Source organism: Melampsora larici-populina (assembly GCF_000204055.1).
Source record: "Melampsora larici-populina 98AG31 unplaced genomic scaffold MELLAscaffold_36, whole genome shotgun sequence".
NCBI classification, from domain to species: Eukaryota; Fungi; Basidiomycota; class Pucciniomycetes; order Pucciniales; family Melampsoraceae; genus Melampsora; species Melampsora laricis-populina.
In genome coordinates, this window is record NW_006768800.1 from 759,240 (window position 1) to 787,058 (window position 27,819).

Consider the following 27,819-nt stretch of genomic DNA (forward strand, 5'->3'; position numbering starts at 1 on the left):
TTTGCCGAGAGGTGAAGCCGGAAACATTAAAAAGGATACATAAAGGGACTTGGTCTTTGGAGCTCACATACCAATAATCACCAATCAGTCCTACTTATAGATGAGTTGTGTCTTGGACATGCCAATTCGTGGTTTTGATCTTATTCTAGTCACTTCTTGTCTTCATTTTTGAAGAAAAAAAGCTCAAAGTATGACAATGAATGATCAACAAACAAGAAAAGTGCCATATCATATTTAGTATTTTTATGCAACTATGAATGCTCGTGTGGCTAGTCGTTTTTGTCTATTAGTGCTCTAAGACACACTGGTGTGGTCTGTGACGCAAGAGTGGACGTGATGTTATAATTTACTAGCAAACATGGTACATCCAGGCCTATTATGAATTCTATTAGATTGTACATTGTGACCCTGTGCGATCGAATTGGTCCAATTTCTTTTTAATGATCTCAGTCATCGATCATTTGATCATGTCTTAATCGATTCATTGGCTTCGAGACTTTGATCGACTGTTGCAGGTGATGGGGTATCAGAGGTATCACTGCCCGGCTCGGACGAGGAGGTAACAGAGGTTGTTGAATTTTTGGAATCATCACTAGTAGGTGGAGTAAGAGGTCTGGTAAAATCGTCCTCTTCAACCGGCTCCTGATCTTCATTCTGCTGTTGATCTTCTTCCTGGCCAATCAAGTCTTCACCTATATGATGTACCAATCCGATGACCCCAAGTATCAAATGGTTAGTCTCAAAGCAGATATCAACGAGGAGCAAGAGTAACTCGACGTACCGTATACATCAGGATGCTCCTTGAAACATTCTTGCATCAATTTGAATTTATCTATGCATTCAACACCTTTCGGTTCTGCCTCACTGTACACGAAACAACTAAAAGCAGACTTGAATTGTTCTCCACAGACTCCATGAGCCATTCCACCTAGACAAGGGCAATCCCAGTTGATCTCACCCGTTTCAGGATCTAAAAAAGGATTGCAAAAAGTTTGAAGAGAAATACAGATCAGCAACTTTGTGATGATCATTCAGATCAAATATTACGCACTGAAAGCACTTTGTTGACTTGAAGGAGATTCGGCTGATTCCTCAGTTGAGGTGTTTTCTTCAGTCTGTGATACCAAGACCTCCTTACTCTCAACCTGATTCTCCTCATTTGTAACTTTTCTTTTTTCTCGTCTTGATAATTCACCAGGTACGCCAAAAGCTACTCCGACCAGTCCAAGAAGTCCAAGAAGTCCAATAGCTTTCAGCCCACCCGATGCATTCGACTTAGGTACCACTTGTGAGGAGGAAGCAAACGATGACCTTGGAGGGCATGGCAAAGACCGTATCTGAATGTTCTTTGAGACTTTTGATGATCGAGAGGGAGTGAGGATCAATGAGACTCTTTTTTGGAAAAGGTTGGCCATTTCTGCTTGAAAGTTGAAGTTGAGAATGTAGTCGTTGGTATGGATATCTAAGTTGAAGACTCTTGCAAGGTGCTCAGTTGGTTTTAATTTTTTTCCAAATCGGTGGTTGCCGAAACTTTGCCGCGCGTACAGCCTGAGCTTCTGGGAGTGGGCGTAGTGTATCACGCAGATGTCACAGCGAGTGTATGCTACTATATAGAAGCATGACACACGTGTGTACATAGTATGTATTGTACAATACATCTATCACAGCCTATCACACCTTCAGGGCAGTGTGAAGATGATCAAAACTGCGCATGTAGCAAGTAACACCTACTTCAGATAGCTTCAGATTCAAAGAAAATAACTTCACGCAGCACATATACATACAAATGCCTGAACAACGGAGGAACATTGGAGAGTAGAATTTATAGCACAGGTATGAAGATGGAATATGCATGAGACAATAAAGACTTGTGATGCACATCTCAAAGATTAGCTCCAACATCTACAAATCCCCCCAACACTTACCTCAACATTAACATGATGCAAGTGAGAAGCTCCATTTCAGCCCTATGGAATCAAGCTACATTTTTCTTATTACTGTTAATTGGCCCTTGCTTAGCCCTTGATAAACTGTGGGACAGCCTTACAACATTTGAAGAGTTACCAGAGCTAGATAAAAGCTTTGATAACCTGGAAGGTCATCAGACAATAAACAATTTAAATTTCCAAGTATTTGATTTTCCTATAGATCTTTCAACACAGGGAGAGGATCATGGATCATCTAACCCATGGCAGTGTTTGTTGGATGAATGGTTGGTTCCTGGATCTGTTACCCCAAGTAAGTATGCAGACTTCAATCCTGAATCTCCAGTAAACTTGAATATCAGTATGTGTTCCCCTTGATTCTGGCAATGTGTCTCTTCCTACCATGGAAGAGACAGTTTTCCTTAAACAGAATTTTATCCTCATATGTGTCTATGATGAAGCTTATACTTACAAAATTTGTTTTTAGATGGACCTCTTGGAATACCTGAACAAAGTACAAAAGGGATAGACATTGCAACTCATTCACCACAAGCAATACCAATGACCTACCCAGGCACAACAAATGTTCAATACCCTCATGTGGCTCACCTTGAAAGTCCTCCAAATTCTGACAAGAATGTGCCCAATCATGTTCCAAATCAATCAGGAAGCTTTTCATCAACCATTACAACAGAACCTCAAGGCAACCATGCCATAAGAACTATCTGTGATGGACCAAGTGAGGCCCCAAGTGTCCCTGTACCTCTTGAAGATGATTTGAGCTTGTTGATCCCACCAGGACACATAAGTGAATCAAGTTCAATCTCACCATCAAAAGCCATTGGATCGAAAGAAATTTTGGGCAGTCCAATACTTGTTCAGCCAGTTCTAGAAAATTCCACTAAATCCAATCAAAAAAAGACTCATGGTGAAATGAGAATTTCCGCATCCAAACCCAAGTCCAGAAAACGAAAGAAAATGAATGTAATTATGTCAGAAGAGCATGATATAGAACCAAATAAAACCAACAAGAGAATCAAGATAGGAAAACAATCACAAGAAAAAAGTAGCAAAATGTTGGAAGAAGGATCAAAAATCAATAGAAGCCATTCTGATTCTTCAAAAAGCTCAGTTGTAACATCTGGGAAAATTGAAACTGTTCCTTTACCATCTACCAATACCAACCCAAATCCTAAGGTGACTACTACTATCAACCCAAGATTAATGGATCTCTATGAATTTGAAAGTCATCTGTTTGTACAAAACAAAAGGTTCAGCAGTATTTTAAAAAGTATAGGATTCAAAGTCACTTCACGTAACACTTTTCCTTTCTGTCTTAGCTATGGAAAACAACTAGTTTTACAAAACCATCATATCATTGGTGATATGTCTCAGTTCTGGAATCAAATCGAATCAAAAATGTTGCCTATCTTGAAGACTTTCTTTCAAGACAGACGTTGTGCTTGGGTTAGCTTGGCTTCCTGGAGAGCTCAACATTGTATCTTTCCTTTGTTTATTCATAAAGTAACAGATCTAGAAGATTTTTTTCGTAGGTTGAATTTTTGGTGGCCATTTGATACTAAAGAAGATACTTTGAGATCATCAGTAAGTTACTTCAAAAATTGGATCACAGAAGAGCTCTCTGAATTTATCAAGGCAATCACAGAATCCATCAAAGGAAAAGATCCTAATCATCTCTATGGTACAAGAAACACATTGTTAACAGAAGAACAATCTCATGTGATCTTTGAGCTAGAGTTTTCTTCAAGTCCTGATGCTTGGAGAGGTCTTTCTTGGAAATTGTTAAGGGGTTGGATCGATCAGCTTGGTCCGGAGATGAGAGCTCTGTTTGAAGGTTCAGTATCTTTAAATAACTTGAAGAAACTTTACGTCAGGAAGGCTGCTGTGAATTTTTCTCTTTATGACACCGCAAGAAATCACAAAAAGCTTTGGGATAGTTTTACTCAAGAGGTATGGTACCTTATACTTACATCTGATATAGTGCCATAATTTGAGTTCATTTACTGATGAGCAATTTACATTTTATATCAGTATAACTTTCCAAAAACTACAGTTGATGTAAGACGTACATGGAACAACAATGATTGGAGTCACATAGAAATCTGACATTCAATCAACTTGGATTGTGTGTGTTTGTGTTCAAGATTCATCATCTAGAAAAATTAAAAGTTTTGCAATATTCTTTTTATAATGAGTTTGTATAGATACTTGAGATTTCACAATGCAATTTATATGCATACAATGGCTTTTATATTTCCCTTATGGTCCATAAATACACTTGCAATTTCGGATAACTCTATCAACCGTGTGGCATTGTGATTTATAAGTCAATTTTGACAAAATTCTAACCGGTCACATGTGAGATAGGGATTTCAAACCCAGCGACCGATTTGTCCAGACCAACAGTCATACTGGTACATTCTGGGTTTCAAATCAGCTGGGAAAGTGTGAAGAGAAGCAGAGGAAATGTACAGGAAAAGACCACCTTTTCTATGCTGTACCAAGCAGGTTATATAGTGAAGTCACAAGTTAAGCGCACAAAAAGAATATGAAATCCGGAGTTGGATTTTCGATGGCGGAATCGGCGTGCATTCTGAGCAGTGTCGAAAGAAACAAGCTTTCGCATATATCGGGGTTTTTTGCTGTCATCTTGGGATGTTTTCCTAACCTTGGAAAAATCATCCTAAGTTGAATTATATTTGTTTTGTCATATCCACCTTCAGTGTGCTTGCGTGCGAGTCTTAGATTCTTGAGCGCTGAACCGTAATTTGGTGTGTAGCTCGATTCTTTCTGGCAGTCCTGTTCGTCGGTATCTTCTCAATCCTAGTTCAAGGGCCTTGTTGTCATATGAACCTCTGTTGAATTATCACGTCGAGCGTTTGTCCGTTTTCCAGTTTGCCTTTTAGAGATCGGACTTCAATTTAATCTAAGATAACGAGGATGGTGGATCTTCATCGTTGAGTTCAATCCAACGAGTTTTACAAGATTCAAGTAAAAGTCTTTCACCAACAAGATAATCAATTATCATATCCTGATAAGGTTTATCAACTGAAGGAATCAAGTCTACCTAAAAAAGAAATTCAATTCTCATCAATATTGAAGTTTTATGTTTGGTATGATTTTCTTGAGATTATGAGACAAACCTGTTTTAAGTTTAAAAGTTCATCTAAATTGAGTTGGTTTCCAAACATCCTTGTTAATCTTGAATCACAAAGTCTTTGGATGTTTTTAGATAATTCAACACTCAAAGAATTGAATGAATCATGATCATTAAGTTTGAAACTGTCTTGTAGTTGAAAATCGATCAATTTTGCTACTAAATCTAAAATTTCATCGTCATTCAAGTTACGAGATGATTGAACGGTGAGATCCAAGAGTAAGATAGTAATCCAAAGCGTTAATGAAACTCGGGCCGATGAATCAATATAAAGTTCATCATGATAGTCTTCGTCTTCTTCCTTGTGTTCTTCTTTAAATCGGATCAACTCATTTTCATCAATTTCGGTGATTGTTTTCATCAACTGAAGCTCCATAGATTTAATTCTCTTCTGTAAGATTTGAGTTTGATTTGGATTCAAGTTGAAATCCAAAATCTTCAAGATCTCCTCCAAATCAAAACTGATTCTATCATGAATGTTTTCAGGAATGATAAACCCATATTCGATGAAAAGTTTATGGTTTCCAAGTTTTGGACCATAAGAATTATAAACAATCCGATCTGATGAATGATTTGAATGTTGAATGGGAACCAAAGTTTTCAATTCGACTCTATCTTGATCATTGATGACGATATCTTGAAGGTCTTGATGATGTTTTGTAATTCGATGAGAATCAGATTCATGTAGTTCACATTCATTTAAACTTCCACATTGATCACAAACCCAAATATCTGAAATCAAATTCACATCAGCTTGATCACTATGATCAAACAAATCAGCTATCGGTACTAAAGCTAAAGTATGAAAATTATCAATATAAAATGATCTAGATGAAACTATTGAATAAGCATCTAAGAATGATTCCCATTCATCTTCAGATTGGTTTAGTGAGATGGTTAGATGAGATTGATAAAAATGTAAAAGTGATTCGTATTTAATCGTTTGATCTGATCTTAAACATCTTTCGATTTCGGTTCCTTTCAAATAATCTTGAATCAAATCAGGTTGAATTAAACTTATTAATCTTGGTCTAGATCTGTTTGATGATGGTAAGATGATGGACAAGTAAGCTGACCATTTAGATTCTTCACCTAATTTGATTTCATAAAGTAAATGTTGAGTTAAAATCAAACTTGAACTTTTTGAAACTTCACATTCACATTTCGATATGGTTTCTGGATGTTGGAATGATGAAGTTCTATGTGAAAGACAAATTGATTTAGGTATCGATGCAACTGAAAGAATCGAACAGATTAGTGGTTGATAACTTGATAATGATCATGAAGAGATACTTACCTATTGAGTTGGCTGGTATGAAGCTTTCTCTGTTAGACAATCGAATCGAATGTTGTGGTTGGTCATCGATGGTTGAGTGAAGTTGAATGATTTGAAGATTCTGATGAAGTTGTACTTTATAAGTTGATGTCCATTTTATGAATTCGTCCATTTTCTTTTTCTTTTTATATCAACTCTATATCAACTCTACTCATCCTAAGCTGTATCAACTTTTTTACTTTTCTCAACAACTTAACCCTACTTGACCTCTCTATATATTTCCTTCCTGGTCCACAGAATAAAAAGTTGAAAGTTTGCACAAAAGTTCTTTCTGCAAGAAAACAAACATACAGCAGACGGCATCTCGTGTTCTCATCTCAAATTCTCCTCTAATATCTGCGCGGTGGCATTGGTGGCCTTGTTGAAATAGAACTTGCACACCAACAGGGGTTATCCAATTTCTCGAAATCATTTACCAGCGTACCAGGTGTGCAATGAATTTTGACATGTCCAGGCTCCTTCATGCATCACCCACGGCTTTCCAGTCAGTACTGGCTTAGAAACTCGCCTTGAAGACATAACAAAGGAAATGTGCAGTAAGTTCATTCAGCTGCAACACCATCAAGAGATCAATTATAATAAATATCCTAGATCAGCAGTCAATCCAAAACCTCACCCGCTTCCTGTATTCAAAAGTTTCAACATATATGCAAAGTGAATAAAAACACAGTGCAGTGAATTCCACACAACACTACCTAGAACTTTCTTCTTTTCGCTATCTTTCAGTTTTCATGGCACAAAGAGATTTTTCTGAAATACCAAAGCGAAATCATCGTCTCATGCGACTATTCCTCGTTGTTTGTTCATTCTTTGGTACGGGATCCGGAATATCTGAGAAAAGTTTACAAGGCCTGGATGATCAGTCTACAAGATTTTGGGGGCATCAAACAACACTGACTAACAATGCTGAAGGAGTTGGAACTTTTCATTTTCCTTATTTGATTGGATCCCAGACATTTCCTAAACCTCAGATGGACATAGAGCATAGTTTGTGGATGCCATCATTTCAGCCAACAACCCAATTTGGGGGTGATCACAACCTTGGCTTAGATATGATTGGTAGGCATTGGTTTTTTTCAATGTGTGCTTTCATATCTACCAGCTGATATGAACTATGCCTGATTTATAGCTTTACCTGATAAACAGGCCTACAATGGAGCCAAACTCCCAATTGCTGATGCTACAGATGAATGGCTGTCAGTGGTCCAGACCTTCTTACCAAGAAAAGATCTCTTACATCAATCATCATCATCATATGGAATACCAGCCAAAGAATCATATCACAACCTGCTTCAGGTTCCCAATCATCTTGAAACATTTGAACAAATGAAGAGTATTGAAGCTACAGGGGTGCCAGGATATATAGTAGGACCAACACAAGATTTTGGGACCTATGCTTCCTCATGGCCAAAGGCAGGGTGTGTGAATCCATCCATCAAATTTCAAGCTATCCAATGCATGTTCTCACATTTATGTCTTTTTTTCCTGCATCCAATCATGTTGAAACTCAAAACCACCCATCAACAGAGATCCTCAAGGCATCACAATGTATACTCCCACATCTCTACTGCATGCCCAGGAGAGTGTGTGGCCAAATATACCCCATCCTCACTATAACAGGCCATTCATTTCAAATAGTGACACATTCTCTGTGGGTGGTAAGTGAAAAGGATTCACTACCATTTTGGGAAAAAGTAACAAGCACTTCAAGTTTGATTCACAAGGATGATCTTGATCAAGCTAAATCTCCTGCCAATATATTCTACCAAAGATACAGTGATGTAGAGTGCTTCAGATTCTGATCATTAATTCTTCTGTGTTATGTCTTGAATAGGTCAGACAAATGCAAATCTACACAGTCTGAGATATGACCACCCAACATTTGAACACCATCAAGAGATACAATACCCAAACTTTGAAGGAGTTCACAACCCTCATTTTTCTTCCAACATGGCAATTCAAGAACCATCAGAACCTTGGACAGGTTTGGAGGATCTTTTGGAGCTTCCAGAACTTGCCCCATTAATTCAAACTAGGTTTGATCACACAGGTAAGTTTGATGTTCATTAGGTTTTTGTGTGCTCTCACACCTATTGACTGATGATACCCTTTCCTTTGCACCTATAGCTGAGAGCCAAATTTTTGGTGATCACAGTCACAGAAGTGGTGATGTCCCAGCTGGTCAGTTTTCAATCTTTCAGTGAACTCATCTAGACAAAGTGGTCTTATATGGCACAAACCTACCCAGAAACCCTTTCCTTGCATGCAGATAAAATCAATAGCAGGATTAATCACCCATCTACCATACCACCACCAATTACTTCAAAGAAGAGAAAGTGCACTGCATATAAAGAGCCAGATCCAAAAATATCAAAACCAAATTCACAAGTGATTCCCAGTGGGATTGGACAGTCTGACGGGATATTTGATGATCAAGATGGAGCTTATCTTGGCACTTTTGGAAAAGGATCACCTCTCATGATAGAAAATGAAGTCACACCAAAGCCATTCTGTAACGAGAAGTCAGGAACCCAACATATGGACCCCACAGAATTCTCTGAATTACTACTTGAAGAGGCCACCCTTCTGAAACCAGTTGTACAAGAAATCAAAAAAACAAGACATTTGTCCATAAACCATATCCGTACGAGCATTCCGTTTCTGGTTGTCTTGGGTAAAGGAAGAGTTCTTGAAAATATGGATTCAATTGGTGATATGACTGGATTCTGGAAACTGATTGGTGAAAAGATGTTGATGGTTACTCAACAATTTTACCCATCTAAACCTACTGCCTGTATCAGTGTGGCTGCTTGGAATGCTGAACATGGTCTTTTCCCAATGTTTCTTGACAAAGTGTTATGTATGCAAGATTTATTTAAATATCTTAAAATGGGCTGGCCATTTGATAGTAAAGAAGACACCATTAGATTCTCAAGAACTTACTTTGAAAGATGGCTCACAAAGGAGATTGATGAATTCACAAGAAAACTTTTCAGCATAAATAAAAGTGATTGGTCTAGAAGCACATATTATCAAAAAAGGGATTATTTAAGCTCAGAGCAACAGTCTTTGTTGTGTTTGGAGTTGGAGTTTGAAAGCAAGTTTGAGAAATGGACAGCTATCACATGGGATATATTGCTAGGATGGATTGATGTGGTTGGTCCAGACATGAAAACATTGTTTTCAAATCACTTGACTTTTTACAGATTCAAATGTATCTTTTCAAGAAATATGTTAAATCAAGCTCAAGCTCAACTTTCTTCTTATGAGGAAGTATGGAATAGATATACCAAAGAGGTCAGTATTTCACCATTGCAGTATTTCTTCTCAAACCTTGATTCAATATCTTGTTATGATCAAAGACTGACTTAAGCAATGGACATTATGTAGTACAATTTTCCAACGGCAACACTTGAAGCAAGGTCTCCCCATGGTGTGAAGTTTGGAGTTAGAAAAAGGAAAAAGAAAGGATCTGTAAAAAATCAAGTCTCCACTTAGACCCAGACTTCCAAGCCAAGACCTCTAAAGTACACTTTCAAATTCTACATAAATTTCTGACCCTTCCAAGCATTTTCAGATTGTAATATGATATAGACTTTACAAAGAGATTGTCATCCAATTCCACTGATTCTATTGAACTTGATCCAATTACCAATATGGCTCATGGATTCAAAGATTGTGTCATGTACTGTGTATATGAGTTACAGCCCTTGTGAAAAATAATGTTTTTTTTTTTTTTTTTTTACTCCCAGATTTTACTCACTTTCTGCCTTGTCGAAAAAACCGGATTTCTTTTTTTTCCGAGTGGGAAACTGTCGAATGATATTGACAGTTTCCCACGGAATATCTGCAAGGTAGCACCATACGTGCTTGGCATCCGTCAGTCTATCTGCAATGGAGATAGATAGACTGGAGGTAATCCGGTGGTTGATCTTCCAATAGGTTTTGCCGGGTTAGAAATCAACTGGCAGACCACCTCTGCCAGTGATTTCTAACCCGGCAAAAGAAATCTCAACCTCAACCTCACTTCCTCCCAATCCAAATCCTCTAATTATCCGCACCATGCCGCCGGTGATTTCAATTTTTTTTCTAGACTCTCCTCTCTTGCCTGGCTCATATGTTTTGTTTCCAGGTCTGAATCGCCCATCATAGCCCCGAGATCAAGCTTGCTGTGGTTCGATTGGCACTCACCGGCGTTCGCGTTCAGGACATATCAAGGACCCTTGGAATGGACTTGGCCCTTACGTCTGTACGTCGCTGGACGAATCTCTACCACCAAACCCGCGCGGTCGTTACGAATCCCATGGATCACATGGATCGTGGGGCTCCGTTGGTCTTAGGAGGACCCGAGAGACTGTTTGTCCTGGACAGTCTTCGACTTGATCCGACCTTGTACTTAGACGAGCTTCAAAGCAAGATAATGGAAAGGTTCCATAAGGAGGTATCCATCAAGACGCTTTCTACCGAGCTACGTGACCGGTTGTGTTGGACACGTAAGAAAGCCCGCACGGTTCACCCCAACCAAAGTTTGGCCGCGCGGGGTGCCTACATGGCTTCTGTGCTTGAGATTGACCCTCACTGCCTTGTTTTTGCAGGTAAGCCTTTTCTTTTGGGTCTCTTGGTGTCACGACTTCTTTTTCAATGAATTTTTCTCCTTCTCAACTCTTTAGATGAAACAGCGATTTCGAAAAGACGTTTGTATTGCAAGTATGCTCGCTCTCCCATTGGAGAACGGACCCCGCGACTGCCAAGGCCCACTCGAGCTGGCCGTTGGTCGGCCTTACCTGCAATTTCCCTGGACGGATTACTGGCGATAACTATAAAGCGCGGTGGTTATTCAAGATTAAACTTTGAAGCTTTCTTGCAAGAAGAGTTGGTGAGTTATGTATCCACAACCCATCCTTGCATTGATTAGCATGAGATTTCTAATGTGATTGGGTCGGTTTGCTCATAGTTGCCGGCCATGAATCCTTGGCCGGCTAGGAATTCAGTCCTAGTTTTAGATAATGCCCCCATCCATCACGGGGGCTCGATAGCTGAGTTGTGTGAAGAGCGCGGGGTACGGTTGATTTACTTGCCGGCATATAGCCCGGACTTCAATCCAATTGAGAAGGGCTTCTCACCGGTCAAGGCTAATCTCAGGAGAAGTCAAGATCTTCAAGGTGCTATCGATGCCGATGGTGAGAGGGCGGTGGTCTGGATGTCCATGATGGATGTCTTTACTGATGAACTGTGCGACAAACTTTTCAAGGGTAGTGGCTATATGTAGTTATTTTGTATTATACGTTATTTTCCATTTCTATCATTTCTCAATCATGTACGGTTTTGATTGAAATGAATCAATAAATGTTGTCTTTCTTGACTTTGACAAGCAAAAAAAGTTTTTCGTTTCCATAATTGCAAGTTTGAGCCATTAACTTAACAAGTATACCGTAAAGTGAGCTGGTAAAGTTCGGAGTTTTCCGGTGAGATGCTCGAAATGAATGATTTCATTGAAGTCTGTCATTTCGGAATCGGTGGCCAGTTTCAATGTCAGATTGTCTGACGTGCTTCTTGGATCAAGAAGCACAGGTGCTTGCGCAGTGGTTCATCTCGGCTCATGCTCAAAGGCTCGCTTTCATCTTGGAAGGTTCACTGGAGATTTCATTTCGACAAGGCCATTTCAGACTGTTTACAAATGATAATACTCAAAGTTGACAAGATACCGGAAACAAGGCTATAAGAGCGTTAAAGAAACATAACCAAGTAAAAGAAAAAATTGGAGGAACTAAGTTGTGTAAGACTGCATTGCACTTTTCAAGTTGTTCTTTGGGGAGGGGAGGGATGTCTTGTCGCTGCCCATCTACTGGGCTTTTGGATAACTAAGATACTTTCATTTGGAGGTAGTGGCCTTTTTCATTTCGGCGTCGTCCTCTTGGGCAGCATCTAAGAGGCGCCTAGCGATGTCTAAGGACAATCCATGTTCAGTCAACACATTCACCGTCCTTTGGACACTCGGGACCAAATTGTTCCAAGAGGAAACGTTGGCGTTGCGGAGGATGGTGCGAGTAGAGACATCGTTGCGAGGAATCTCGCATTTGTCCAAAAAGTCGTCCAAAAGGGTCGAATGGGTGACCTCAGTCTCCACGTCCGAGTCTGAAACGTGACCCATGGAGGACTTGGGTGGATCCTCAGAGGTGAGAAGGGAAATAACCTTATCAGGGGTATTTCCCGTGGCTGCGATGGATGCCAAGACGGTTAGTTCGAATCTGGACCTAAATCAAAGTTCCACTCGACTCCTATGGGTAACTTACGAGATTCCTGTTTGATTTTCTTCTTGACAGTCCCGCTGGTCAGAAGGGAAGGGGTGCGTTCGAGTTTGCGTTTAGAGTCAGAAGGACTCAAAGGTTCCACCTTGACCTTGACTTCCTCTGCAGGTCGATTTGCAAAGAAGGTGTGGCGGTTTTCTTTTTTCGAAGTAGAACTCCGAAGGTTCGGGCTAGCCACCGGGTGACGTTTTTTTACACGGTTGTCCACGTTTGTGTCGGGGTGTTCGACAGCGTTTTTAGCCATCTCCCGCTTGTATTCACTCGTGTTCGGAGGGATGGCTCAAGTGGTGTAGCCATCGCGCTGAAATACACACAAAGGTCAGCTCGATGCCTACAACATAGGGAAACAAACAAAGCACATAGGAAAGAAATAAAAACTGACGATACATTTAGCCCATATGAAAGCACATAGCTGGGAAAACCGATAAAGGTAGTTAGGGTCCCAAGGCGCCAACAACACTGCCCCATCGCCACCCAGAGCGCGCTCTAGGTGTTCGTTGTAAATGGTAGCAGCCTCAAGTTCCAACTCTTTGGCCGCTGTGACCTTCTAGTTGGGTCACGAAGGGATGAAAGATAGGATTAGCCCACCAATCTGAACCAAGGTCACAGCAGTGAATCAAACTTACTAAACTTTCCTCTTTTGCGAGGGCGGTTTCCTCCTTGAACGCGGCTAGTTCGGCTTCGATTGAGTTCGGGCCAGTGGTTCCTTTGATATAAGCAACTGCTCCACTAGCCTAAATCGGGACATAAGGGCAAACAGAGCCAAGAAGAACGTCAGATAACATAAATTAAAGTACTCAACCGCTGAAAATAGTATGAAATATCAAAAGAAGGGCACACCCGTGCATTTCTTTTTTCCTTCACTTGAGCTTTCTGAAGTACGATGTTGATCGTACCTTTTGAGGAACGACTTTTGTCCAAGTTGTTCACAAACTCTTGATAATTCTTGTAATCGATCAGTTTATTCTTCTTCGAACCAACACTAGCGTTCCAGGTCAACATCGGTGCTAACGCACTCTCAAGAACGACCTTCTTGATTCCGGGGAAATAATCGTCACAAACGTCGCCAATCAAGTCCTTAAATTCATTCAATGATTTCCCATACAAGAAAACTTTGAAGTCCAACATCTGGCCATCCTTGAAATCGGATGAATCAATAACGGCGGTGGTAGGAGGAGGTGGTGCTTTCTTTTTGCTGGCGGTTACCTTCGAAGAAGAGGGTGCTTTCACCATACCGGGCATCACATCGACTGAATCATTCATGTGAATCTTGAAAGCCACCGCGATGGTGAAAGATTGACTTTCTTCCATCAAGCGGCGGCTTTCAGTGCCTTGGCGCCAAAGGCGCTCCAGAGTGGGATGACGCGCTGGGGCGTCGTCACCATCCGAGATCGAATAAGGTGGATCGAAAACTACGAGAAACAGATATCAACATTCTGAACAAGTGAAAGATATAGAATGAAACAACCAACCTTCATCGGGATCCTCGTTTTCATGAATCAAATTCATAATTGGATCACGTGGCATTGCTGACCAAAAGAATAGAAAGATCAATATGCAATTGTCCCATCAAAATTTTGGATCATGGGAAGACTGACCAAATGGAGCTTTGAATCGAAATGATATTTTGAAAGGGTAGTTGACAATGGAAGCACTAAGACGACGAACCACACTAAACAAACAGTAAATGTCGATAATGAGTTGATAGCGTTGGAAAGAGAACTTGAAGGGATAATATTGAAAAAAAGAAACAAAATACCCAGACGAAGCAGTGATTATCGAGTGGATTGAAAGAAGACGAGGTGAACGGGGAAGAAATGATTTATTGGGAGAATCCGTTGGGATCGAAGGGATCCAAATCGAAGAGGAATCATGACAGTTCCGGCTGGCGTGACTCCATCCGAAAGGTAAGTTCATCACGTGTGCAGTGGGTGGTGAGGTCGTGACTGTCGAACGAGTGATTTACGATTGGATATAGTGGTCAAAAGATGGATGTGCAAGAGGAATTCGATGATCATAACCCACTGCTGAGTCTAAAATTCTCAAGAAACAAGAGGGCAGAAACTGAGTAAAATCCGGGAGAGAAAAAAAAAAAAACCATTATTTTTCACAAGGGCTGTAAGTTTGCACAGTGCTTACTTCACTCAAAATTGGTCCAATCAATTCAACTAAAACAGGAAAGATATTTTTTGTCAGATAAGAAGGAATTGAAGAGGAATGTAAGATATTGTGTCATCTTGTTTCCAAAATGGGCAACATGGGAAATGGAAAAACCATGAAAACATCATATCAGAACCCTCACCAAAAATAAAGGCTGTCACAAGCAACAGACTGTATGTACATGAGAAGGACATCTTGAATGATATCCAATCACTGACGACGGTTCAAGCAAGATCTCATCTTGGTGAAACGATCTGATCGCATCAAAGTTGACGAAACGAAAGGCGAGGCAGCAGAATTTGGAAAGGTCAATTGTAGGACAATGACCAAAAATACTGATGGGATAACTTCGAGGTTGTGAGTAAGAGAATAGTGTGGTTCCTTATAATGATCATATAAGACAGGTCGTGGTGGTAAAGCCTTGAATGAAAAGGGAGTTGAAGGTTATCCTCACCGGCTGATTTGATCGGCCATCCCAACACCGGCCCATGTTCATCAGCCTTCGTTGTCGGATGTTGTTGTGTATATTTATGTGTGTTTGGGACTATTAGTATACCAAAATCCAATGGAATGGTTCATCATTTCTTCTTGTTTCCATCCTTGTGTCGATCAGGACTAGGACGGTATACATCCAGGGTAGTCTGGCCAACCAACGATTGCTTTAGAAGTCATACTTTCTCTCATCTCTTGATTAAATTTTTCGATAGATAGCTCTTGTGGCATAATCCATCATCAATCCTACAATCCTAAAGAGCTCAACTGTTTTTCTTGTTCATCGATAACCTGGATGTTCTTAATCGACTCACAGGATTTCCGACTTGTAATCGAGTGTTGAGTGTGCGACTTGGTATCTTATTGTTCAGACCGTTCTTCAAACTGCCACGTTCAACTTCTGGCTTCAAGATCATCTCGATCACCTTCTTTAGTTTCGTGCCAGGCTAAATCGACTCAATCTCCATCATCTTAAAAGCCACGCCATTCTTCATTATCAACATCGCCTGGAGGAGTTTTCATTTTGCTTGGAGACCCAATTCTCCCAAACTAGCCCTTCAGCATTATCTAGCTCTCCTTCATTTTCGTTGTTCTAGCGTGGAGTATTCCATGTTTCATACTTGGCTTTCAGACACAAGTCCCTTTTCTCTCCCGAAATAATTTTTATTCTTTGAGTGCATCCCGCTCATTAGAGATCACAACTCACCCCTTCAACACTTTCGATTCAAGTGTTGGATCTTGCTAGCAGGTCTATGCGAGTATCATCCTTGTAGATTTAATTCGTGGAGTGTAGTTTGATCGTTTTTTCCCTGCTCCCCTTTCCCTCCCTCAGGGTTGGTAACTAAAATTATTTTTTGGGTGGCCTCTGCCCCAAGTATTTCTTTTTTCTTTTATCCTTCTCAAGATGAGAAAAAATGGATCAAGTCTCGTTGTAATTTCACTCTTAGCGTTTGCTGGCCTCACCACTTCAACTGTCAAATATCGCCATCAGATTCGAAGCACTTTTGGACCACTCTCTGAACTCGCCGGTACAACTTCTGCTGTAGATAGGATTGCCTCTCCCGGCGAAACGCGTAGTCAAACTATAAGATTAGGTAAGCCTCTTGATGGAAATGAAAACGAACATGACTCTTTTTAATCGCTGTCTTTCACGAGGCGAAGAATACTCATCAATACTTCTGACCTGTAATCTTAGTGCAACCTCAACAAAACTCCACATCAGTCCCCGTCTCATCTACACAGCTTGCTGGACTCAGCACATCCACCTGCGCGGTCTCCTTCTCTCAAAATTCTCCAAACACGATGGAAGGCTCGCAGAATCTCAATGGTCAGAACAGGATACAGAGAGATTTATCCTCGCCATCACTCTCAACCGCTTTGGTTCCATCCTCTCAATTCAGGATCAACCGGCGCGATCTTTCAAACCAATTAACTTTATCAGACGATGAGAGCAGTGCGCTATTCATGACTTCAGTGGCTGAAGGATGCGTTCAATCCATGCGAGAAACCGCTGAACATGAAGGAAATAAAATCTCGCCTGGTGGTCAGTAACGAAGAACTCGTCTTTTTAAATACTTACTGATTCTCGACGTTTTCCCCCCGAAATTTGGCAGTTGTGACGTGTTACTCATTGGGATTTGTTGATCACACCTCGTCTTCCTTTGGTGGCTACCTCAGTGTATTTCGGATAGGAAACAAAAGTGAATTAGAGGAGAAAAGTCACATTGACCTAGAAGACTTTTCAAACTCCGCAAGACTTGAGATATCATTTTCCAGTCTTGAAACCAAAGATCAGTTGGAATCTGCACCCGAATTTATCAAGTCCAGCAGACCAGGAACCCTCAACTTTACTCGGTCTTCACTCGCGCCAACAGACGATCCAGAGCATTTGATCAATCCCAGTAACCCCCATTATACATCTCATTGCGCTAATAGGGAGGTAGTCCTATTAGGAACTTTTCATCTCAACTTGTTTCATCATTCTATTCCTGCCTCGGGGTTCGTCAAGAGAAATCAACTCGACCGCGAATCCTCACCTTCTGGAATACGACTTGTGGGTCGTGGCGTGGATGAGATCGAAAGCCGATATTTTGACCTCACGAGTCGCATGAACAAGCGTTCAAATTTAGTCAGAGACTCGCCTTGGGGATTGTTCAAACGCAGCTTACCCCGATGTGAGTAGCTGAATTTCGTTCTGTGGTATGAGCAAATCAAATCCACCATGGTCTTCGAGTACTAACACAAATTTTTGGCCTCAAAAAAAGCAATTGACTCGAACGCCGAATTCTTATCAGATTCAGCTTGTGCTACTCTGGTCTCTCACTCAATCCTTTCTTTACTTCCTCTAACGAAAGCCCGACGACAGCTACCCCTCAGAGGCAAAATCAACCTATCTCACCCGTAGTTGCCAACCCCACCCCACCCTTGGCAGCCGCTCCTGCTCCTGCTCCTGTTCCTGCTCCTGTTCCTCCTCCTGTTGCCACTCCTGTTGCCACTCCTGTTGCCACTCCTGTTGCCGCTCCTGTTCCTCCTCCTGTTGCCGCTCCTGTTACCACTCCTGTTCCCGCTCGTATTCCCGCTCCTTTTCCTGTACAACAACCTACTCCTACCATCCCTCTACCGGTGAATGCTCCCCTAGTAGTCAATCAGACCGCTCGCAATCAAGTTCAAGCTCCAAATATTCCTCAAGCTCCTATAGTTTCCAATCTTGCGGCGACAAACCCGATTCCAGTACCACCAATCCAACCAATCCAAACAATCCAAACACCGCCGGCTCCAACTTTGGCTAGACAACAAGAAAGGTATGCAACTCGGACTCAGAAACACTTCTTGGATATCTTTCGGAAGAAAAACATGACTTATTTATCGATCAATTCCCTTTTTCTTTCCTGTTATCTTCAGCCCGACTCAAGCCGATGAAGCTGACCCACCGATGGAAACAGCCTTTCAGTTACCTGGGCGATCGATCATGGTTCTTCCAATCGGACTGGGTATCTTTGGAGGAATTTCGGGTATTGCATTGATTGTGAGTATCTTCCAATTCTGTCGCCAATTTCTTCTTCGGTCAGATGGCTGATTTCTCCTGGTGGGTGGTGAAAACAGATTGTGGGAATCGTGACATACGAAAGATCGAAGTATAGGAAGCAATTCCGAAGAAGGAAGGAGGAGGAGAAGAGCTCGATGCTTCGTGGTGTTGATGTTAGTAATAATTATACGACCGATACTAAAGTTTAACACAGGGAAAAGTCAGAATGAACATTATTAAGAAAATAATTAATTTATCAAGCAAATTCACTCTCATTTGTCCCTTCACATTCTCCAGGGGGGAAGCCATTACAATGCAGAAGGAGAGTAAAAATAATGACAGAGAAGGAATGGCGTAAAGACATACAGTCACAATCATGATGAGCAATACGGCGCAGCGCATCGTACAATTGCTATAGTGAGCTAACCAAGAAGTAAGGGTCATATTTGTGTATAATCTTTTGGGGCTCTGTTGATTTGAGTTTGTTGAATGTCGTGAATATACATACATGTGTACTTCTATTAGTAGATTAAATTATGACACTTTAGAACTTCTGATTCAACATAACCCTCTTTTTTCCAAGGTTTGACAAGGACCCCCTTTGCCACACCATGGAAAAAAGCCTGACGGATAAGTGTGCAACTCTGCTATGTGAATCTAGGACGAGCCATGTGAGGACCCTGGAAAGCCCCTATATATCCGCCTAATTGGGTATGTAGGAATTGGCCTTTTTGGGTAAAAATGGTCCTTATGTTCTGTGTAGGAATTCTAAAAATTTGAAAAAAAAAGTCACACAGGAGCCTTATTTTGTATGTAGGAATATGTCAAAAAGTGTGGAAAAAAAAATTAGGTTTCTTACACATTAGGTAGGAACCCAAGATGGCAGAAGCACCCACGTTGGCTAGTCACGCATTGTTAAGCCGTTCGCACCCCGGGCAAGGGCGTGACGCTCCACATGTAGCGTCATGCGGGCGCTTCGGACCGGGTCCGGAGCATCACGTGGAGCGTCAACGGGTGCTGCACACTTCACACGGAGCGTCAACATGTGCTGCACGCTCCCTGTCTGAAGCGTCACCGTGCCTCACACCCCATCTCCCATCTCCCTCGATTCACCACACCTCTTCGCTCACGTCTCTCACCCTCGTCCTGTCCCTTCCCAAGACTTCCAACATCTCATCGCTCAGTTCTTATACCACATCAGGATTTCCTTGCTCGAGTCCGGACCCTACCTTCGCTTGGCGTGACGTGGCTGGTCAAATGAGTAAGACCCTTTTCAGCGTGGGTATCATCCATCGGTAAAGGACTACGTATTTGTCTGAGTTTGGACAAGCTTTTCAGTGTCTATCTAGAATGCTCAGGTGATTTCAAATCCTTTGTCGACCAAAAGGAGGAACCCTTAGTCATATTTAGTGGAGTTACTAATTAAAACTTGAACTTGTATTACATATTCTGATCGTGGGTCCCTCCTATAGCAGTCGTTCGGGAAAATCTTCACTACTGATCTCGGTTGCATCAAATGATCAGTATTACGTATCACATATTCCGAATATCTATAAATCAGGAGCTGGTCTCATTGGTCAGTCGTTTCTTCATCCTGCTTTCGAGTACTTCATCTACAAACCATTGAATCTTCCTTTGTTCATTACCACCTTCTTCTTTCAAAATGAACCCACCAAACGATCAAACACCACCTCCCACCAACACTCAAACACCAAATGACCTTCAAGCTATGCTCTTGAAGAGCTTTGAAGCTCAGCAAGCGCAGATTGCAACTCAAAACAGGATGCTTGAACAAATGCAAAAGGAAGCGGCGGCTCGAGAGAAAGCGTACGAAGATCTCCTCAATAAGTTTCAAGATGTAGGTGTCAAGAACACATCATCCTCAACTTCTGATTCGACTAAGAAGAAGAAGACGCCGAGAGCTTCAACAGGCTCTATCCCTCACAAGCCGTCGAAATCTCCTATCCCGGAAAAGTCTAGCCGTACCCCTAGCAAGAGGCCATCTCAACAATCTTCGACCCCTCAAAGAAAATCATCATCATCTAAAGTACCGACATCTCGCGTTAAAGCCACCGGACCACCAAAACCATCGCCGAAACGACATCCTGCCCAGTTGAACGAAACAGAATGGCCCGAAGGATTTGATTCAACAAAGGCAGGTGGCTCTCATTTCAGTTGGTTCGGAAAAACAACACTAACATTATGCAATGCTTCTTTCAGAACTGTTTTTATGTATTCATTCGTATCATTTGGGGGTTAACGTCTTCGTCTGCTGTACCTAAGCCGCCAAATCCCGCACATCTTCTGGAATTCAACTCTCGGTTCTCAAGATCATCCGACATCGAAGGCGTATTGGATAGCACAACAGCCAAGGATCTAGTCGACCAATGTGAAGTGAAGGTACCTGCAGCTGATCGCGTGAACGTCGGTGGTAGTATAGTCAACATCAAGGAGTTTTTTGTACTTTACACGAAGGCGATGTTTGCTAAGCTTGGCATTCGCGAATGGTGTCCTGATCTTGATAGCGCCGAGGACACCCTTTGGAACGAAGCGTGTCGAATTAGCGCACTCCGAATCTTTCGACAGTGGGTTGCTGCCGATGCATTTGCTTACATGAATATCAACACGAAATTCACCAACGAAATCCTCCTCCTGGAACGCACCTATAACCATTATGTACACTTCTTGTATGCTCGCAAGTACAGGAGAGAACTTAAAGAGGACGGGAAAAACCTGAAGGACGACGAAAGGAAGAATGCTCTAGCTCGTCGAAGAAGGGTGAGCATGATTTCTCTCTTACAATTTCTCTGTCTCTGGCGAGGGGTTGAAACTGACTATTATTTTTGTTCAATTCCAGCTTATGAAACTTCGAGCTAAACACGCATCCGACCACCGCTTCCCAAAACGATACCAGAAAATCCTTCTGGCACCTGAAGCTCACAGTGACGACGAGTGGTCGGCCAAATTACAAGCCTACGTAGTCAAAACGCCAGCTTATCGGTCTGCCAAAGCCGGTATCTTCATACGAAGGCTAGATGATCATATGAAAATCTCATCTGAAATCGGTCCGGTTCCAAAAGCCAAGCCACGCACCCGGGTTCGTCCTCGACCAGCTAGACCGTCAACCTTCACCAAACCCCCGAGGGGCCTCCCAATCGACTTCTACGACGCCGATTGGTTCAATGACACCTTGTCAGTATCTCAAAGAACTACCATCGCCGATTGCGATAACGTGGCCTTCCTGCCCAACCCGGAACTTTCGCTTTTGGGGAAAACTCATCCTGACGAGAAGAAACCCGATAGAAAGTTTACCGAAAAATACTGGTCTGAAGCGACTAAGAATTACAACTTGGATCATTTTAAACCTGATGAAGAAGACGAGGATTCAGAGTCTGGAGATTCAACTGCAAAAGGCAGTAGTGTGGATTTAAATTTGACTGACGATGAAGATGATGACGAAGATTTGGAAGATGAAGATTTCGAGGATGAAGAAGAGGATCTCGAGTTGGAAGATGAGAGTCAATTTGCTGATTGTGGGACTGGGAAGGGGAAAGACAAGGCAAAGGGCCAGGGTCCATTATTTGTGGATGACGAAGAAATGGAAGATGATTGCGAGGAGGAGGCTCGAGTTGCAAGATATGAGGCTTGGAAAAACGCTTGATTGTGTCGTTCTTTTCTTTTGTTTGATCACCTCATCTGTGACTGTGGTTAGGTTCCTATTTGGTCTCTTTCTTGTTCATCTCAGGTTCAATATTGTTTTCTTTCTTTTGTTTTCTTTCTTGTTCCTCTCAAATGAATCTTGTAATGAAATTGTTTATAGTGAAATGGCCACTTAAAGAAAGAAATTGAAAGTTATGTCTTTATTCCAATGATCCAAATGTGATGATTGAAACTAATTGAAACTTCGTGAGGAAAAGCACTTGTGAAACTGAAGAAGAAAGAAACGAGTTTCATTTCAAGTAAAATGAAACAAAGTAAATGTATACAAGATTGACAAGAATTAAACATCATCCCATATCTATATCAACGTCCATAGCTTCCCCCAATGCCCCTTCCAATTGCATATCATCCAAACCTTCTGGTAATACATAATCATGTTCACCCGGATTGACACCCATTAAAAGCATGCTCGGTTCCTTCATTCCAAGAGTCCAGCAGGGTAACTCTCTATGGGCTAGAGTACTTACAACAGCGGAGGCAGGTATGAATTCTTCCTTTGCACTCTGAATCACACGTACCATACTCAGCCTTTCGAACATTTGATCAAGCGCTAGATCCCTCACGACCTCCAGCCATCGCAGCATCACAATTGGTTCGTTTGAATCCTTCAACATTAAGATATGCAATATCTTTCCCCATTTGATTTTACTTTCGACTTCAACCTTCACAATGTTTGAGGGAGCTTTCTTACTATATTTCGTACCTGAAAGACAAGTCAACACTCCAACTTCGCGCGCATATGCAGAAAGAACTTTCGCCCCATCAGGATACGGAAGTACACGCCAGTCGCACCAGGCGCTGTCTTGAGCCTGATGATAATTCAGAAGTTTGCCGTAAACCATGTCGTCCATTTCAAAGAGGCCGCCTACGTTACGCTGAACCACTTTAACCGGATCGTTTGGGGGAGGAGCTTTGCAAAGAAGGCGCTGTTGGTGACAGAATCGGCGCATGATTGTCTGCGCCATTTCCTCTGGAATTCAATGCGATCAGGTAAGCATCATTTCTTTGCTCACTGGTTACATAAGGATAGTTCACTCACCAACTTTCCCATTGGTGTTAATTTTCTGTAAGAACCCACACATACGCTCGCCAGGAAACTCTGAAACCGCCAACATAGGGCCCCACCATGCCATTTGACTTGCCGTATGAATCGCATAATGGTGATTCTGTTTAATCCTGCAACCATTGTCGATCTCATACGACGTTTTCGTGTATTCGAAGTAGGCCTGCTTGAATCGTTCGGGATCTCCCTTCTTGACCTTCCGTGCCGCTACAATGTGAGTGCCTTCGATAAGAGCACAGAAATTGAGTAATAGCTTGTTCAGGTAAGCGTTGGATCTATTTTCGACAAAGGCTTCGTAATCCCCAATGAACACATCGATAGCAGCCAGCGGTAAATGTGTAGCAAACAATGCATGCCACTCGCTCGCCTTGAGTTTGCCATTTGCGGCAGTGCCAAGTCCCGATGGGATTCGGGTTACTCCTCGTGGAACCTTGACCGACCTCAAGTTTTGACGAATTGCGTTGATAAGATCGTCCGAAAGCCATCCTTCACCAGTTTCAAGTTCGTCAACATCTACCTCACAAGTGTTGTCGTCGAGAAAAGCATCATCTTTGACAAGGAAGGTCCATCGAAATCGGAAATGATTGGCTAGCACGCCCTCGAACCAGTTGTGCATTACCCCGAGTACCACACTTTTGACAGGATCCCAATATGGCAGACGGTTCAACTCGGACCATCGTACCCCGGTTTTGGTGACTTTCGCTTCTCGTTGTTTGAGGTTTTCACAATTCTTCCACTCGTGGGCGGCTGCAATAACGTCCCTTCGATTTCGTAAACGGCCGACTTTCATTTGTGATAATTGTTTCTTTGGTAACATGCACCAGGTACAAAAAAAAGTCCCTGAGTGCGAAATGAACCCAGCCACTTTATGATTTGCCACGATATCCCCACTGAGATTAGAAAGTCGCGCTATCACTTTGAGGCCTTCCGGATGGCGATGAGTTTTGATGTTGATACCGCAGTCTAATTTAAGCAATTGATCCACTACCGGGCGCAGGACATGACTGATAGTGGTCATGTCAGGCTGATCAGGTGCCGGAACTATCCCTGCTAGAAAGGTGTGCTTCATGAGATGCTGAGCTTGAGGTGGTAAATTCAAGCAATTCATTGTGACTATTCCAATCGAGACTTGTCTTCCAGACGTCTTATTACCTAGCGGGTTAAACCAATCAATGAACATAGAGAAAGCCAAGCGCAGAGGACGATGGCGGGAGGAGGCGGATGATTCGATGTCGTTGTAAAGATGTTTGAACGCTGCACTATTAGTATAATCCGTCACTTCTTCTGAGTTATTTGAGCTATTTTTTTTGGCCCAGTCAGCGATGGAATCTTCAATGTAATCTATTGATAAGAACCAGGTTAACCATTCCTGGAAATTTTGGATGATGAAAGTGGCGAGCGGTTTGTTGAATAGTACTTTGTCAGAAGTTCGTGGACGTTGTTCGGAGACTCGAGTGATTGATGGAAGTTCTTGGATAGTGTGACTAGCAAAGAGCTCAGAGCCGCAAATCCCAGTCGATGCTAGTTCTCGATAGCCACACTCAGCTGGGGCAACCTCTGGCTCGTAGAGAGTGTAGCATTTCGGGCAGCATACAAATCGCTCGAGATCCGCCTCGAGATGAAGTCGACTGGTGATCGTTCGGACGTCTTTCGGAACCGAGCTGACCCAGTTGGTGCGAAGGTCGAATTTTGTACACATTTCAGCAATTTGCATCATGTAGTCTCGCGCTTTCCTACAGTTATCCCGAGTCATCCTACATTCTAGATATAACCAAGCAATAAAATACAAGATAAGATCTAGATGATGGATAAGTCAATTTCGTTAGCTCTGGTTAGGAACTTCATTTCAAAGTAGTCACTTACAAACTAGTTTGATTAAATTCGGATCATTTGGACCAGTGATATAATCAGAATCTGACTCAGAAGAGGTTTCTTCTGGTTCGGTGTCCTTGATGCTTGCCTTCGCATTAAAATCATCAACTAACGCCTCGAGGATTGATGTGGTTTCAGGTTTGGTAGCCATCCTTCGTCTATGGTTCCTTTGGGTTCCTGGATTGATCCATAAGCCGGACACTTGCTTTCCTGAGGAATCGGTATGCGTTTTTTTGATGCATTCGGAGCAAGTGCAAAGCACTAAGCCCATCTCGGCATGTGATTGATCGCCAGTTGCGATGTTGTCCATGAGGTGTGTTTTCTGTACGTTTCTTCAGTGACAGGTGATGTAGAGTAGCTAAGTTGACGAAACCCCGAGGAGAGATAGAAACGGTATCAGCGTAATCCTTGTTCAGATAAACCAAATAGATGTAACGATTACAAACCGTAGACTCGAGTGAAAGACGGAACAATCAAACCACGTTGAAGCTGGTGAAAGATAGAATAATACGATGATAGTGGAATCGGATATTGTTGGAAGTCTTGGGAAGGGACAGGACGAGGGTGAGAGACGTGAGCGAAGAGGTGTGGTGAATCGAGGGAGATGGGAGATGGGGTGTGAGGCACGGTGACGCTTCAGACAGGGAGCGTGCAGCACATGTTGACGCTCCGTGTGAAGTGTGCAGCACCCGTTGACGCTCCACGTGATGCTCCGGACCCGGTCCGAAGCGCCCGCATGACGCTACATGTGGAGCGTCACGCCCTTGCCCGGGGTGTCAGTGGTAGAGCGTTTGCCTAGTATGGCAGCAAAAGGTCCAGTGTTCGACTCACTGTTGAGGCATTTCTTTTTACCTTTTGCCCACTTTAGAAGTCACTATTTTGCTTCAATGACGCTGGGTGCTTGATGGTATCTTCAGGATAACTCAACATTGGACAGTGACAAGAATAAGTTTTGATCCGTAACTCAATACCAATTGGACGCAATGGAGAAAATAAACATGTGTACTCCGAATCATTTCGTCATGCAATTCCTAAAACAAGATTAATCGAAAACAAAACAAAAATAGATTTCCTATCACAATGATCCTATGACCAAACTTTCAAAGGATATAAACAATTTACATACAAACCCAAGCTCAACCAACCCCAATCAACTTGTTCAAACTCATTAACCCCCAAAAGGAACATATATATATTGATTTGTTTATATTGTAGTTGCGTAGGATATCTCATATTGAAATCAGAAACGATATACTGAGTTGACAAAGACAATTATGTATACAGTAGAAGAATATAATACATCAACAAAGAGATTGTCATAGACAGTTGAGCAATGATTCACATATTTATTAGTGCAAGATGAATCTCAATCCTGAGTTCACATTGTTCACTATATCCCATCAAAAAAGATACATCTCATCAATACTTGCAACATAGCATCAAAAGCCGAGTAGGATTCTCAATACTCACCCAGAATGGACACCATCCAGTAAAGCATTGTGCCAGGTTCTCGGCTGATACAGCTTTTTGAATCAACTTATTGACTTGATCAGCGACACTCAACTCTTCGTTAGGCTTGAAATCCCGGCCTGATAACCACACGCCACAAAGAAATCATAGTCATATCATCAATCACCTTATCTTTCACGACGAGAAAGGCGTGTGCGATGTAAGAGGAATCATCTAACTTACCTGTTAGTTTTTGCTCTACTCGGTTGACGACCATTAGGGCTTTATCATTCAATACTTCGGCCTGAACAGTATCATACAGATTGGTTTCCACTTCTCTTGGCCTTCGCATCCGTGGCCCACCCTCTACACCATATCAAAATCGATGGTTAACATCAATCAATAGGCTTCAAGGAAGAAGATTTGATCAAGAAACATCTGAAAGCTCGTACCTGTGTTAGCACCACCCTCTCGTTCATCTAATTGTCGACCACCCTTGACCAATCTCCAATTGATCAATGGATCATGTACAAAAGCCTCCAGTACAGCCATAATACTCTCCTTATTTGATCTCATCACTCTCATTGTGTTCTCACTTGTGATTCGGTAAGTACCTTCAACCCCACTGATTTCCATCGCTTGTACTAACATTCGAGTCAACCTAAACGGTATCCTTTCGGGCCATTTCTACTCAAAGATTGCAATACCGATCATGAAGGGCTGTCAGTCAATGAAGATCAAACGTGAATCAAAATCTAGGGGAAACAGACTTCTCGTGTCATCGCCACTTCGAAACAATCACCAAAATCGACATGAATGATCATCCCTGTAAGTCTATCCAGCAACAGATTCGAAGGATGTCGATCTCCAAGCCCAAGTACGTCTATCATCACAATCATGATCAGTTATCAAAGGACCTTCAAATCACAAAAAGGCAGTTGTGCTCACGTCCCACCATCGACATTACAGCCAATGATCGTGAATAATTGATCCGACGATCCAACCAAGCTTCTGAATTTCGACTCTTTAGCCATAACACTCGATAAAGATCTTGACCAGTGGTATTATCCATCGCATACTCAAATACTTCAACTTTCTGAGTCAAACATAGCCGTTCATGATCAATCGCCATCTGTTGCATCAGTCTAGCTTCTATATTGAGAAGGATTTTACGTCCCTCTCGATAACTCCTGTCAAGCCGGCAGCTGGCCCAGCTCAGTATCTCCGCCCTCCCGAGTACTTTTTTTTTTTTTTTTTTTTTTTTTTTTTTTTTTTTTTTTTTTTTTTTCTT

General features: G+C 42.0%; 10 protein-coding genes across 10 annotated transcripts; 4 read left to right on the plus strand and 6 right to left on the minus strand.

Moving 5' to 3' along the window:
• Positions 1-465: 465 nt before the first annotated feature.
• MELLADRAFT_65729 (uncharacterized protein) lies at positions 466-1,637 on the minus strand (the record flags this gene model as incomplete). Its single annotated transcript, XM_007413393.1, has 4 exons — positions 466-692; positions 782-970; positions 1,052-1,606; positions 1,628-1,637. 4 exons carry the CDS (start codon positions 1,635-1,637, stop codon positions 466-468), a joined length of 981 nt encoding a protein of 326 aa, XP_007413455.1.
• Positions 1,638-1,940: 303 nt separating this feature from the next.
• On the plus strand, positions 1,941-4,052 carry MELLADRAFT_109445 (uncharacterized protein; the record flags this gene model as incomplete). The annotated part of the gene is made up of 3 exons (XM_007413359.1): positions 1,941-2,238; positions 2,413-3,896; positions 3,978-4,052. 3 exons carry the CDS (start codon positions 1,941-1,943, stop codon positions 4,050-4,052), a joined length of 1,857 nt encoding a protein of 618 aa, XP_007413421.1.
• An 820-nt stretch (positions 4,053-4,872) lies between these two features.
• On the minus strand, positions 4,873-6,551 carry MELLADRAFT_90315 (uncharacterized protein; the record flags this gene model as incomplete). Its single annotated transcript, XM_007413392.1, has 3 exons — positions 4,873-5,013; positions 5,090-6,339; positions 6,401-6,551. The coding sequence occupies 3 exons, from the start codon at positions 6,549-6,551 to the stop codon at positions 4,873-4,875; spliced, it is 1,542 nt and encodes a 513-aa protein (XP_007413454.1).
• A 619-nt stretch (positions 6,552-7,170) lies between these two features.
• Positions 7,171-9,811, plus strand: MELLADRAFT_65732 (uncharacterized protein; the record flags this gene model as incomplete). The annotated part of the gene is made up of 6 exons (XM_007413360.1): positions 7,171-7,498; positions 7,569-7,857; positions 7,967-8,097; positions 8,274-8,489; positions 8,510-8,620; positions 8,709-9,811. 6 exons carry the CDS (start codon positions 7,171-7,173, stop codon positions 9,809-9,811), a joined length of 2,178 nt encoding a protein of 725 aa, XP_007413422.1.
• Positions 9,812-12,311: 2,500 nt separating this feature from the next.
• MELLADRAFT_90316 (uncharacterized protein) lies at positions 12,312-14,274 on the minus strand (the record flags this gene model as incomplete). The annotated part of the gene is made up of 6 exons (XM_007413391.1): positions 12,312-12,655; positions 12,733-12,997; positions 13,130-13,294; positions 13,374-13,481; positions 13,588-14,159; positions 14,220-14,274. The coding sequence occupies 6 exons, from the start codon at positions 14,272-14,274 to the stop codon at positions 12,312-12,314; spliced, it is 1,509 nt and encodes a 502-aa protein (XP_007413453.1).
• A 2,029-nt stretch (positions 14,275-16,303) lies between these two features.
• MELLADRAFT_90317 (uncharacterized protein) lies at positions 16,304-18,633 on the plus strand (the record flags this gene model as incomplete). The annotated part of the gene is made up of 6 exons (XM_007413361.1): positions 16,304-16,493; positions 16,595-16,942; positions 17,013-17,573; positions 17,765-18,200; positions 18,301-18,424; positions 18,502-18,633. The coding sequence occupies 6 exons, from the start codon at positions 16,304-16,306 to the stop codon at positions 18,631-18,633; spliced, it is 1,791 nt and encodes a 596-aa protein (XP_007413423.1).
• Positions 18,634-20,087: 1,454 nt separating this feature from the next.
• MELLADRAFT_90318 (uncharacterized protein) lies at positions 20,088-22,085 on the plus strand (the record flags this gene model as incomplete). Its single annotated transcript, XM_007413362.1, has 3 exons — positions 20,088-20,598; positions 20,793-21,202; positions 21,282-22,085. The coding sequence occupies 3 exons, from the start codon at positions 20,088-20,090 to the stop codon at positions 22,083-22,085; spliced, it is 1,725 nt and encodes a 574-aa protein (XP_007413424.1).
• A 346-nt stretch (positions 22,086-22,431) lies between these two features.
• Positions 22,432-23,277, minus strand: MELLADRAFT_109451 (uncharacterized protein; the record flags this gene model as incomplete). Its single annotated transcript, XM_007413390.1, has 2 exons — positions 22,432-23,114; positions 23,184-23,277. 2 exons carry the CDS (start codon positions 23,275-23,277, stop codon positions 22,432-22,434), a joined length of 777 nt encoding a protein of 258 aa, XP_007413452.1.
• Positions 23,278-25,062: 1,785 nt separating this feature from the next.
• On the minus strand, positions 25,063-25,389 carry MELLADRAFT_109452 (uncharacterized protein; the record flags this gene model as incomplete). Its single annotated transcript, XM_007413389.1, has 1 exon — positions 25,063-25,389. The coding sequence occupies one exon, from the start codon at positions 25,387-25,389 to the stop codon at positions 25,063-25,065; it is 327 nt and encodes a 108-aa protein (XP_007413451.1).
• Positions 25,390-26,123: 734 nt separating this feature from the next.
• On the minus strand, positions 26,124-27,660 carry MELLADRAFT_75344 (uncharacterized protein; the record flags this gene model as incomplete). The annotated part of the gene is made up of 6 exons (XM_007413388.1): positions 26,124-26,469; positions 26,550-26,668; positions 26,772-26,894; positions 27,020-27,215; positions 27,299-27,411; positions 27,477-27,660. 6 exons carry the CDS (start codon positions 27,658-27,660, stop codon positions 26,467-26,469), a joined length of 738 nt encoding a protein of 245 aa, XP_007413450.1.
• Positions 27,661-27,819: the final 159 nt, after the last annotated feature.